Here is a 14,425-nt window from a genome sequence, read left to right as displayed (position 1 = left end):
ATACCAGTATACCAGGAGCACAGAAACAAAAAACATGGAAAAGAAAGAGCAAGGGTAAGTTTGTGAAGAACTGTGCTGGTCTTTCAAGTGCTAATTTCAAATCTGAAATCCCCTCTCATGCCCATCAGCACAAGTTTCTCCAAATTCTATAAGGGCAACTACCTATGGATAAAAGACAATTGTAAATGTAACTTCAGACTTTATACACCTAAAGTGAAAAGGGCTTCATAAAATGATTCACAGTGCTTACAAACACAGTTTTAGAATGAAGAAAAAAAAATAGGCTGCAAAAAACCTCTGCAAAACACAAGCCCACTCATTCTTACTTTGGTCCCTTTCAGTTCGAGAAGACCTTGACAAATTTCCTTTTATTGCCTCTGAAGAATGGTATAAAACAATACCAGGAGGCCTGAGTAAAGGAATTTGGTATTTTTATGGCAGTGAAATAATGTGAAGCTTCTTAAACACATGTAGTACCTGAAAACAGATGGAATTCAAGAACTTACATGCCCATTACAGTTCAAATTGGAAAGATATTGATTTGCTGGTGTTACTCTGTTACAATTACACTCTATTCTCAAACACTTCAAAATGTTGCATGCCGTAAAAATACTTTGACAACATAATTGCTGAACTGAAGTGTGTTGTGTTTTGAAGGTATGGTCACTTGGCCACAAATACAAATAAGACACAATAAAAACACATTCAGTGTGTAGCTGAGGGCAGAAAGCAGTTTGGTTTTATCTACCCACTGCTTTGAAGGGTACCAACCCCAAGAAATGGGTGAGGAGGATTTTGGATAGGTTGTTTCTCCAGAAAATATTTCTTCTATTCCAGGACAGCTACCTGGATGAACTACTATCCAATAGTTATCAATACTCTTCCAAAAAGAATTCTTCATGGTTTACTCCAGCCATCTCTGCTTTTCGAGTAACAGTAGTAGGAACAATGGATATTCTTGTTCAATATATGGATGGAAACACTTCAGAGTTATTTTGACAGATCAAAAGACAATGGCTGCCAGCCTCTCTGACAGTAGTCTAACACTGCTTATTTCACTGAAAAACACTGGCATCTGACAATACATGCTTGAAGAAAGAAAGGTGAACAGTTCAGGTAAAAAAAAATCTAGAATATATATCACTCAAGCATGCATCTCAGATATTAGACTATTTAAAACTTAGGAATGCCCATGAATTGCTCAAGGGGGAAAAATTATAATAATATTCTAACAACCACAATGGACAGAAAGGAAGAACCAGACCACACCACAACTTGAAAAACAGATTAATAGTACATATTTCAGAGGGATTTAAGTGTGCTGTCCCACTGCAGCCTAAGGCAATCTAACTGCAGGTTGTTTAATTTCTGCCCCTACATTGTGACAATTTTTGCAATTCCCATTTCTGAGCACAGACCTGACAGAACACTAAACTGACCCAAACAAAATCATGAGTTACAACCTAAATATGAAAATGCACTACATAAAACACTAGGATAAATGCAATTGTGTCTGATTTCCCTCACTTGTCCATTTCAACACTGATGACATGTAAGTTAGCAAACCCTACTATGGTAGTGATTTAGAGCCAGGAGTTTTATTATTTGCTTGCACATTCCTTGTGGAAAGAAGGAATATATGTGAATGTTTTCCATTCACATCTGTGGTCCACTAGTGTATTAAACAGCTGGCCATTTTGACTCATGTTCCTCAAATCTTGGTAAGATTTTTCAAAAGTTAAAAGTGTCAGATTTGAGGATTACTTAACAACATTTGAAAAAGACAAACTGTAGACCCTTTGGGTAATTATGTGCCCAGTATTTACCATCGTGAAGGCTTAAAGATGGAGGTACAGCTGAAGTTCAACATTAATGCTATCAGAATGAGTGTCTTACACAAGTGATCTAGACTCTCTGTTTTGAGTCTCAATCACCAAACAAGACAAGCCCTGCTAAAGAATCCAGTTATTCATTCTGATGATGTCCTAAACTTCAAAATGCCTGTTTACTTACTTGCCCTTTATCCCACAGGCCATGAAAAGTTACAAAATAAGGGCAAAACAACTGTAGGGTACTTATTTGGATTCAAACTCTAATCTATTCCAAGACATTTGGTTTAATCTTTCTCACTTCCCTTCTTCTGTTCCTTAAAATCAAACATATTTAAGGAACATATTCTGTTCCTTAAAATCAAACACTAAAATCAACATATTTACACTGATAAAGCAAAAAGGAAAAAAAAAAAAAAGACACTTACTGAAATAGTGATTGTGGCGATGATAATGGGTAGAAAGTTATAACAAAAAAGACCCAGAAAGCCATATTATATAACTGAAACTCTTTGGTGCTTTGGTATTTTTAAATTATTAGGTCCTTAGCAATTAATGCAAAGCTATCCAGCAGTAAGAGTCAGCACCAAGAAGAACAGAATAAAAAGAACTCAACACTGAAAGTTAACTGAAGTAGAAATATGTTAGGGCAAGAAAAGAGTAGTAAAAAAAAAAATTTTTTTTGCACTAATCAGCTTGAGCTCAAGCTGAGCTTGAGCAGACAATTTGCAGACTATTTTCTGTAAATTCTCTAAGTTCAGGTTTACTAAAGCTAAGCAATAAATTAAACTTAAGAATGTATGCACTGTTTGTGTAGAAAATCATAAAATATTCTCAAGTCATGTCAGGTATTTATGATGCGATGCCTATCAGAAATACTCATGTCAACTCAGCCCCAAAAGTCAAACAAATTTCCAGTGTTAAATAATGAACTATGTAAGATCAGATCACAAAACTATTGCTTGAAATGAGCCTGACATCTGGGGGAACTGCTATGGTATTTTCAATGACATTACACAAACACTAATAAGACTGATAAGCCTATTCTCATAGCAATTAAATTTTTTTCAAAAATGCAGATGCTAAGGTTTTGGTTCTTTAAAAGTATGACCAATTAGAACTTCACGAAGGTACATTAGTGGAAAAAAAAATGCTGTTGGCAACTTTATAATTGGATTGACCCCATGCTCCATTATGACAACACACTCTTATAATTACAGTAATGTCTAAATGAGTACTAAATATTAAGGCTGTAATGAGTCATGTTGTTTTACACATGTTTTTAGCAGAGCACAATGCTAACAGCATCTGATGGCTCAGCTCTTGTTTCCTTTCCAAGAAAAGCAACCCAAAACTCCTCACAGCAACCTGTTCCTGCTTTCCTGTATGGGTCAGGAAATCAGGCCTCTGTTTCCTCTCCACATGTTGCAACAGGAAGAGCACTGCAGAGCTACTTCCTAAAGGAACTCTTCTTGCCCACCCCTTCCTTGACAGGCCTGAAAGAATTATGTGTATTATGTACGATGGGGGAAGGAGAGCCAGATTGCATGTCAGTGCAGGTCACAGTTACAATGCAGCAGATCTCACAAAGGTGTAAGGTCTGATAAGAAGCGAGTCTTCTCTACTTGCTGTGTCAAATCACCAACAGTTTATCTAAAGGTCTGTGCCCTTGAAGCACAAAAATATATTGTTTTTGAGCATAACTGGAAATACCTTTCTATCAAGAAAAGTTGCCTGGCTATGTGACTTTACATGGTGAATGCAGTTATTTTTCCAGTCCCAGAGATAATTAGCACAAGGGCGCTTTGCCAAGCCAAAGCTGAGAGAATATCCTTCACAGCCTTTCTGGGCATTTGTGTCCTTTTCCAATTTTTATGCTGCTGTCACTGGACTCTGGCATTTCTTACCTGATTCATTTGCTTTCTCTGGTAATCATATGCAATGAAGATATGCATGGCCAACATTTAAACAGGCTGCAGATCAATTAGTGGTCTTAAGTTTATCTGATTTTTATCAAAGAAGACAGAGCTTTGGGTCGATTGTCAGAGCCTGTGTCAAGTTGACCTTTTCAGAGACGTCTACATTGCCAGTCCCTTGGGCAACTTGTTGTCCCCTGTTAGTCTCTGAATGGCAGAAGTCTGTTCTGCTCAAGCACAAAGTATACACAGATGTCTATATTACATTCTTATAGGTTTGACAGCAACTGCATGTTGTATCTATAAACTGTCCTTTAGCAGTGACACTTCCTCAATGATGATAAGCTAATTTATGCAACTAAATCTCCTTTGTGCAGAAATGAAAGCTAATTGAGTCATTACAAAGTAATTCAGGAAGGAATACCTTGTATAAATTGGCTTACTTTATAAATCCTTCTCAAGTGGTTTTCATGCATCCTAAGTGGTGCTTAAGCAGTTTTGCTGCCATCACATACCCAGGTAAAAAAAGACAGCTTTACAGAGCTGTAAAAACATTATTTTAAAACAGCAAATGGAAGAGAGAAGAAAATAAAGGTGAAAAGAAAGTGTATACACAAAATAAAGAGGAAAGGTTTTAATTACCTGAAACAGTGATAACTTCCTCCTGGCTCTCATTCCTTGGTACTTCAGCTTTTGAAGAAAGACGCTCTTCTGCAAAACACATAACTGCAAATGAAATTCTGAAGGGCCACCTCAGCTGACAGGAATTACAGCCCACATCAGCCTGAAAAACACACTCTGTATTTCCAGACTGTAAGCCTTGTTTACTATTTTGCACTTATACAGAAGTTGGAACATTGTTATTTCTGTGGTTTCCGCCATCCATCCAAACACTCCAAGAGCTTTCTTTCAAAATCTCAATTGTGAACATCTGTTTCCCTTTTCACTCTGGTCTGAATGCAGTCATATAGAGCTGCAGTTCTGCTGATTTTCAGTCATTCCGAGGCAATTAGAATGAGGGTCCTCTTCTGCTGCATACATTTCTTGCCAGAAAAGGATAAAGTAAAGGAAACCAAGTGAAAAAGTATCCCCAGCCCAAGCAATAACTCAGTTGCAGAGAGCAGTATGCAACAAAGGCAGATGACATCTTACCTTCCACACTGTCCTACAGACACAGTAGCTCAACACCTGCATGATGGGAACACAGCCACTACAGATACCATGCCCTTCACTGCTCCTGCCCATTGTGCCTGACCATGTTTTAAGCAAGCCAGACTCTATCAAATTACTTAGTGCAAGTTCAGGAGACAAGAAAAGAGAAAACCTGGCAGTGATCAGCTCTAAAGCATGCTTTCTGGCTAGCAGGCTTGGAACACTCTGAAATCCCCACAGGCAACTTCGAAAGATGTGCTCCATCCTCCCTGTCTGGCAAAGACATTGAACTCTCTCATGTCCAGACCCTCACTTGAGTAAATCCACACTCTATTCAGTACAGGGACACCAGATCTGCTCCTCGCATATCCCAGTACAGGGATACCAGATCTGCTCCTTGTATTTCCCAGTCAGGAATGTCCCAGTCAACAATTCTGTTGATGATGTAAAAAAGGGGAACAAACTTTTAGCTGAATCCTGTCTTTAGGTTCAAAAGGATGTAGAAACAAATTTATCAAATATATCAAAACTGACAAGGCTGCTGTACTGAATGAGGAAATAGTATATTGATAAACCCACTTCTCAGACATGAATTGGACTTTTAATACATTTAAAACTCTCTGGCTTTGCTACTCATCGTATACAGATAGTCAAGCTTCTTTTTAAGATACACATTTCAGCAACTAGTTTTGATATTTCAGCAACTAGTTTTGATATTTTACTAATGACAGACAACAGATGAAGCACTCACAGTGTTTAAAATGTTCCTCATTGTGAAACTCTTATGTAATTGCCCATTTACTTTGACAAAGAGTGAATTTTATATCAAAAGTTCAAAGGATTTTTTAACCTTGTAAAAATTTAATCTATCCACAAGACTGTTCCTGCAAACATTAAAGCAGATGTTTTAAGCACAAGAGTAGACCTGTTGGAATGAGTATGCATAATTGCTGCTAACCTCTACACACAGTCCTACAAATATTACAATTACAACATAAGATTCACTCTACAAAGAGCTTTGAAATTCTGCCCTACTAAGCCAGCAAGATTTTTTGTTCTTGAATCTTGACTATTTAAAATTCTGGTAAAGATTAACATAAATTATTTATTAAGCCAAGGTGGGGTGGAAAAGAACAAGAAAAAAAAAAATCCTAGCAATAGATCAGGAGAAATCTGAAGCTGTAGTACACACAAAACACTCTAAACTATGTACTACATTCAGATATTCAAATGTATTCCCCTACTGGGCATTAATATTTGTCATACATTTCCAAGTATGCTCATCTGTTTATTTTAAGAACTCACAATTTGAGCATAAATGGCAAAAATTCATCCCTATGTGCTGTCCAGAGCACTAGGAGGCACTGTCATTCTGTGGGTTCCCTACCATGGTTACACCCCTCACAGGGAGTAATACCCCAGTATCAGTCACATTTTCCAGAATTTCTCCCTTTTCCCTGAAAAAACACTTTCATCCAACACACACGCTATTATATTATTCTTTCATTAAACAGATGTTGATATTACCTGTTACTGAATATTTGGATCTAAAAAAGTTGCTTGTGATGAATGTCCTATGGATTTTAACTCTATCACTTGTCAAGGTCATCAGACTAGTTTAAACTGAGGACTGACTCCAGTAGAGGGTATCTCAACTAAAGTAAAGCAGCAGCAAAGGTTTGAAGAGACTTTTTTGTAAGGTACTGCTGAATACATGTAAACTGCATTGTGATTTTACAGAAAATATTTAGAATACATGTATTCCTCTGAAATATTTATTTCCTAGGAACAAGAGCCGACCAGATCCACATCTGAAGATATGAAAATGTCTGAATCAAAGCTCTTTGAATTCCAAAAGGGTGTCAAATTCAAGCAAAAAACTCACCACATTTGCATACTGGTCTGGATCTCAACCATCCCCACTTATCCCACCTTGCTTTACACTACAGAGTTGTCACAGAGAGGACAAAATTTCAGGTACAATTAGACTGGAAAAGGCACTCCAGAAGCATGGTGGACATGGTCCAGCTGCTAATGGGCATTCAGTCCATGGTATCAGGCTGAAGCAACTAGGAAACCTTCTCTGAAACATGCACAACAAACATCAGGTCCTTGGCACAAACCTCTGCTTTATGAATGGGTGGCAAATGGTTCACACTATTTGCTAATGCAATCATGTTCAGAGAGGAGCTGTTGTAGTAGGCTTGGCTTAGGGTAAAAGAGAAAGTGGTTTTTAAAGAGAGAACCTGTGGTTCTTAACTCATGTTTTCTGATATTATGGCCTGAAGCAGTAACTATGTGCAGGCGGTGTCCTTTAAACACAGCAACCTCGATTACCTCGGGAATTACAGCTGCAGTCTGATGCAACATGCATAACTTTGTGTTGCAACATGGCAGAGAGTCAAAAGATTAAAAACTGAATTTAAAAAATACAGCAGAAATACTTCTGGCTTTTTTATGATACTGTGTATAAGGAGTCATGCATACCTTTAAAATAATCTGTTCCAGTTTTTCCTCTGTACATCTTCTTCACACCATCACTATCACTGCAGAGAGAATATACTCTTTTCCACCTTCTCACTATGTCAAAATGAGAATAATCTACACTAACCAAAGCAATGAACTCTTCCAGAGCTGTAGATCCTAAGAACTCCTGAGATACAGATTATGTTCCATACTATGCTGATACTTAGAGACCTTAATGGCAAACAACCTACAAAATTCTTGTGACAATGCAACAAGGAACTAACTATATTTGTTAAAGGTTTTCTTCAGTTAGTGCATGAAAGTTGTCGAAAATAATTTACTAATTTAATTTGCAGTTTGAAGAAAAAACATTAAAATAATCACCTAATCACATATGATTCTACCATCTACAAAATTTTAAAAGTGAACAATGAACTCTACATTTGCTGAGGTTTTTTTATATAAATCCATTAAAAGGAGGAAGGAAAAAAGACTGGACTACTTAAGTATAAAATTGATAAGAGTTTGGCTTGAACAGTGCATTCCTCCAATGGAATGTGGTATCTCCATTATAAACATGCATAAATTTAGCAGTTTCCTCTACTAACATGTTACCTAACCATCTTTTTACATTAGATTCTAATGGAATGCCATTATTATTTGGTATTCTATTGCCTTATAGTTTCTGACACATTCTCATTGCACAGTACTAGTTTACACCTTGAATAATCCCAGTTTGTGAGTTAATGTATTCTATTCAATGCTTTGATTACAGTAAACAAAACCAGCTCAGCTATGCAGCAAAATCTACCAAACCACACAGATGGTTATAAGCTTTTCATTGTGTGGTTTCCATAGCAATCATATTGCAAATCTGGAAGCTTCTTGCAAATAAGCAGCTTGTATTTACATGCCTCTCGGCTGCAGCACGGAACACAACAACAAGTGAAGTTATTATTCCTATCACATATTGTTAGCAACATGACTGGAAGATGTTTTGATCAGTTCAGATAAAAAGTACTGCAGTGAACTAATTTTTCATCTATTTCATCATGATACAAGCAATCACACACTTGTAATGCACATTCATGGCTCCTCATTTGAAATCTCACTGTAGTATCAGAAGGTTATAAGCATACAAACAAGTCTTGTAATATAGAAACCCCACCAAAAAATTTTTATTAGTAAATAATCAATTTTAAAAACTACCCCAGTGTCTTTACTATTATACTTGGCAGGGAGAACAGATGCATGCAAAAAAACAGGTGTGTGCATGAGCTTGCTGACACTGAATATCACAGGTCTACACTGTTCTGCACAAGAAAAAGTAAAAGAAATAAAGGCATGTGAGCACCAAGAGTATTACTCCTCCACATTGCTTTTTTGCTGCCAAATAATGACTCTACACAAATGCACACAAGAACCTTCAAACCCGAATAAATGCTTACCATGGGAAATAGTCAAGACCTTTTCTCTCCAGAATTTACAGATTTATGAATTGATTCACTCCCCATAACAAATGGATTATTATTCTAATAAGGAACATAAATCAACCCAGCTACATAATTTTTTTAAAAAAATTAGCAAGAATTGGCTTTTTTAAAACCAAGAATATTTGTTCAGAGAAATATTCAATATTTCCAGAGAAGCAGCAATAAATGCATAAAATTTAAGAAGAAGATTGTTTATATAATTTGGCCAAACTGACATCTTCTGCTACCATTTGTGGTGAGGGCTAGTGACCATCTGGGTCAAAGGAATAAGTACTAATGCCCTGTTTTATGCAGGGCCAGCAAATTGCCTTACCTGAGGTCAGTGCTCCCTATGCAGCATTCTCACCCGTACAGGTCTGTACACTTCACCCAAACTTTTACAGAGTTTTAGCCTAAGCTGCTTCATAGAAAATCTAGTAGGCTCACTTGCCTTGGTGTGTGTATTTAAAATGGCAGGGATTTTCATTTCTGGTACCTTCTTTCAGACTCCAGATCCACCCATTAATTATGAGAGAGATCTCTCTGTACAAAGAGATCTTCAAATGCAATTAGCAAAAGTCCAACTTTGATAATCCTCCAATATTCCCAAAGATCTGTCCCTTTTCCCCAGTTCCTCTGGGACACAGCAGTTTACTGGAAGATTTACACAAAGCTTCTTGACATTTCACCTCACCATCAGCAGCCTGGTGTACTCTGTAAACAAAACAGTTTGGAAGGTGTTGAAGGTGATATTGTCTAGCCATAGTGTGAGTTCTTGGGGGTGGCAGAGAGGGGGAGACAGACTATTGTTTTATTAAAGATCCACCTGACTGCACAGCAGTGCATGGTTTGAGATGGAAAATGCCTCCAGATAGTGAGAGAAGTGGGAAACAAGTTGGCTGCTAGAGAAGAGATTATAAATGTGAGAATTTCTTACCATGACAAAAGAGAGGACATTTTATTGCTACTTCTATGGGTCAGCTAGTTGCCACCCAACAGCTCAAACAAAAAAAGGTATATTCCTACATGGCAAACTTGAGTGTAAAAAAAACCTATTTCCACAACACAAGCAGAGTGATAGAAACAGGTCACCCAAACACTGGGATTGCAGACAAGATGACATCAACATATGTCAGCAAAGCAGAAGTAGCATCTGACTAAATGGTCATTATTCTGTTCAGAAATATGATGGGAAACAGGCAGTACAGAATTGTATTCCAAAAGAATACAAAAAGAAATTTCTGGGTTATGAACAATATAAAAATACATCTTAAAGAAAAATAATATGCATATTGAGATGCTTCAGTTTTATTTGTCAACAACCCATGCCAATTTCCAACCCAAATTTCTCCCAACACATGTGATCCAAGTCTGATTCCAAGATGGAAGCAAAAGGTTTCATTCAAATATACCACCATCTAAACAGGATGGGACCTCCAACGAACACTTTTGCACAAGTTTTAACCAGCTCTTTGAAAATAACCATTATCTAAATTCTAAAGTTAAGTATACACACCACTCTTCCCCAGCAGACAGTAACAGAAGTCTGCTATCAAGATTAACAATGTCCTGACTTTTCAATGGCCTTGAATAAGTAGCACTGGCTTTACAAAGTGAAAAAGCTGGAATAACAAAATAACTGGGAGAGATGGGATCTGTGGAAATTGCTCAGTCTAACACCCTGTTCTAACTCAGAAAGTTAGATCAGGTTTCTAGGAAACAGCATTTGGCCTCTTTTGGTACTCCACACTAAACTGTTCAGCAGCAGTTTAAAAGGGCCTGTGCATTTTAATAGCTCACGTATGACACAGCTGAAGCTAATGACTTTCTAGAACAGGATTAGCTCAAATTACTCAGTTTTGTCCAGATCTTGCCAAGTCTCCAGATGTGAGGCTTCCTGTACTCCTTGAGAAATCCTGCACTGTTTTTCCCCTCAGTTGCACTTCTTTTATCTTTAAAAGGTGCTACTGTGCACCACTGTTACTCCCAGTTGTCTAAGCAAAAACTAAACCAGCCAGCTCAGCTGAAAGTGAAGCACTGCCTTCTGTTGAGAAGACCTTGAGAAAGTTACCTCATCATCCTCACAGAAAAGATTAGTAGATTTTGATGTAAATTAACTCAGGATCACTGTTGCAAGAGAAGGAGAAGTCACATGGGAGTAGTGGAATGTCACTTAGACATTTTCAGGAGAAAAAAACTCTCTCAAAACAACCCTTCTGTGGCACCACCCAGTGAATATTAGCACATGTAATGGTCTGGCTTAACCAAAACCATAAAGCAGATACAACATCCCTTTCCTAAGAAAAGTATTTTGGAGTTACAGCATTTGCTAAACTAAAGAGTAAAGTAAACCAAAAACCTCCCAGTCCCGCTAAGGACAACTAGCAAACACACTTTATGGCTGGGATTCTCTAGTGTTGAACAGAGTAACATTTGGATCATATAACTGTTGCTATGAAGAATAATAACAGAGAGAAGCACCAGAGAGAAATGAGTACATTTGGAGAACTGCTTGAGAGGAAAAGAAAGTATCTCTTTCTAAATACATTTGTGAAAAAGACACCACATTTTTCCTATATTACCACACAAATAGGAATTCACATGAACTATAGTAGCACAATGGATTTTTAAAATCACCTTTTTTAAAAGCTGGAAGATATTTTTTGGCCTCTCACTATTTTACTGGAAAAACCCAGAAACAAGTGATCAAAGAGCACATCTCTGGAGGAAAAACAGCTACTCTCACAGACACAAAATTAAAAATTTTTAAAAAGACATTTTTGTCAAGGTCATCCATAGTTGCTGCAAAGTGGATCTTCACACTTTACTGTGCAGCCTTTTACCAGTTTTCATGAAATCTAGGAGAATGCTTTGCTTTACTTACCTTTTCTACTTGCTGAGATCTAAATATATTTTAGCATCTTTCCTCTTTCTTTTTCTTTCTTTCCCCCAGTACCAAATATTCCAGTAACTTTGCTTGCCTGCCTTTGCCCCATTCTGTAGTCACAGCCAATATCCTCTTCAGATGCCACAATTTTGTACATCTACCAAACACAGAAGTTGTTAGTAAGAAAGTGGCTGTTTCTAGGACTTCACAAGGCCCTTCAGATTTTAAGAAAAAACTGTCAAAATGGGAAGAAAAATATTCTTAGTCACCTGAATGACCGAACAGAATATATTCATGGGGACAACTGAATAATCCACAGAGGTGCAGGCAATTCCCAGTTCCAGTTATGAATATATTAAGATTTCATGAAATCAGCTTCCTGCTTGGAGCTCTCCTTGCAAATAAGCAATCTTCAGTCATGTTTTGAGTGACAGATCAATTCAACTTGGTTGGCCACTTCCTTGCACTAGTCTTCCTAACAAAAAATAATCTAAAATCTCTGATTAAAACCAAATCAAATCAAATCAAACAGAATCTTCTAAATCTTTTTACATACTCTATATTCCTTTTTTTTTTTTTGGGTGGGGGGTAACATAGATGCAAAAGAATTAACAGTTTTTCAAGGCAAAGTTAAAGTAGGAAAAAAATTGCTAGTCTGACAAAACTAGGAGAAAGACAAGCATGTCAAATCTCAGTTACACCAATAGCAAGCTTTGGAGGAGAGGAGATAGAAAAAAACAGAAAAAGCAGGAGTACCTACCAGGGATGACCACTTAGAATGCCTAATTTTGGGATATTAACATTTATTTGACAAAATTATCTAATTATTATTAATAAAATTCAATATAAATATGCCAAAGTGCAATGTGCACTGCATAGAAATAAGAGATGGGTTTTGCACTGACCTTTTTCTTTCCTCATGAAGAAAGACCTGATAATAGTAATTCTTCTCAAGAGAAAAGATAAAGGTCACCACAAGCAAGTTCATTGTGGATATGCACACAATGATTATAATGAAGAATAAAAGAAATTACAGATATCCACTTCCAGAAACTCATTCACTGATTTCCCATTTTCATATTCACAGACACTTTGTATTTACAAATAAAGTCACTGTTTCAGGATTTTTTGTCAGAAATCAAGTATTTATCTAATCCTATATGCTGAGTGAAAGTGAACTGGTCAGAATATATTAAACTCAGAAATCAAAAAATTGTTTGATGGGCCATCAAAGAAGGTGAAAATTTCATAAGTGACTTCAAAATCCAGCTCAGTACAAACTCCTTAAGTCTTACTAGGTACTTTTTTAAATCTTACCTTTACTTTTTTGATCAAGATATTAGGTAACAACTTCCACACCTGAACAGAAGCATCTCTGAAAATAAAGTTTCATGCTAAATTTCAACAAAAGCACAATTTTGGCTCTACTTCTAAAATTGTTCCTAAAGCCTCAATTTTGGCATACCAAATTGAGGCCATAGGCATCCTACATAAAACCACACTTAAAGAAAGAATATCCACATTTAAAGAAAGAATAAAATATTTTATAACTCTACTCTTAACAGGTCTCAACAATGTAGAGGAAAATCTTTTGGGTTTTAATATTTCTACGTGCTCATCTTATTATTTGGCTGATGAACAAAAAATGATTCCTTCTCTGTTCCCCATCACCCTAGCAAAAAAAAAAAATAGTTGCAATTATTGGACAGAATGCAAACTAGTTTCTCAAAGGGACAAAACAAACAACAATTTTTAAGTTTATTCCACGGTTCTATTGTAGGTTCATAAGAATCTGCACTAGAGATTACTGGCCTAAATATGTATGTCATGTACATAAGAATATTCTTCTACACATAATAAAGATTTATATTAATTCACTGTGACTAAAATGAATTTGTTTGTTCTCTCAACCTGTAGTAGCTCTTAGCTATGTAAATAATTTAAGTGTTCAACATGACATTTTATAAACCTTATTATTAAAATGTTTTGCTAAAATAAATGTGGTGGCTATTAAAATCTGCATAGAAAGTATAAATAGTTCCCTATGTAAAGAAATTTAGCAATCAAATATTCAATTAACTAATCTATACTGTATAACTCTGTACTACAGTGTTATTTGACAACCATGTACAGCAGTTTTATTTCTCAGGCTCAAATTTATATGATAGAAGAAGTCTGTAAATGTCAAGTAAAGTTTCTCATAATCATTGATCAGCAGCAAGTCTTAAATTAAAAAGCCATTTCAGAAAACTACATATTCTTAATTATGACAAATGGGACTTGACATAAAATTTACATACATACAATTCATAAAGCATCTTGCTTAAACCACATAATATCCTATAATAATCTGCAAAGTTAATGTATTCAAATTTATAGTATGATTCCTGAACTTACTCAAAAAAGGGACAAAAGGCAAGGCATAGCTCATGTCAGTGAAATGAAACACAATACAGTTGTTGGCATGTTTCCACAAGCAAAGTCTGGCTCCCAGATGCTTCTCTTGTAACTCCTTTAAAAATGTTATACCAGGACATTTTTGCATTCCCTGTGTTGATCACTAACTGCACACTGACAAAAAAAAAAAAAATCACCAGTTTTCACCCTTTGGGTATTTTCATTGAAAATAACAAACCCACACTACTGCTCCTTTCCACTGTTTATGGGCCAGGCCATTAAATGAAATTATGTCAACTACACTAA

The 14,425-nt window shown here is 36.4% G+C and overlaps 1 protein-coding gene across 1 annotated transcript in view; it reads right to left on the bottom strand.

The window, feature by feature from the left end:
• Positions 1–14,425, bottom strand: part of SKAP2 (src kinase associated phosphoprotein 2) — a 118,449-nt gene that overhangs the window by 13,076 nt on the left and 90,948 nt on the right. The window contains exon 10 of the mRNA XM_084204745.1: positions 4,388–4,456. Coding sequence (XP_084060871.1) covers positions 4,388–4,456 — 69 coding nt within the window. The remainder of the gene's footprint in view (positions 1–4,387; positions 4,457–14,425) is intronic.

Source organism: Fringilla coelebs, assembly GCF_963513975.1.
Source record: "Fringilla coelebs genome assembly, chromosome: 1".
In the NCBI taxonomy this organism is placed as follows: Eukaryota; Metazoa; Chordata; class Aves; order Passeriformes; family Fringillidae; genus Fringilla; species Fringilla coelebs.
Note: the sequence above shows the minus strand (reverse complement) of the source record. Positions and strands in the feature narration are given on the sequence as shown.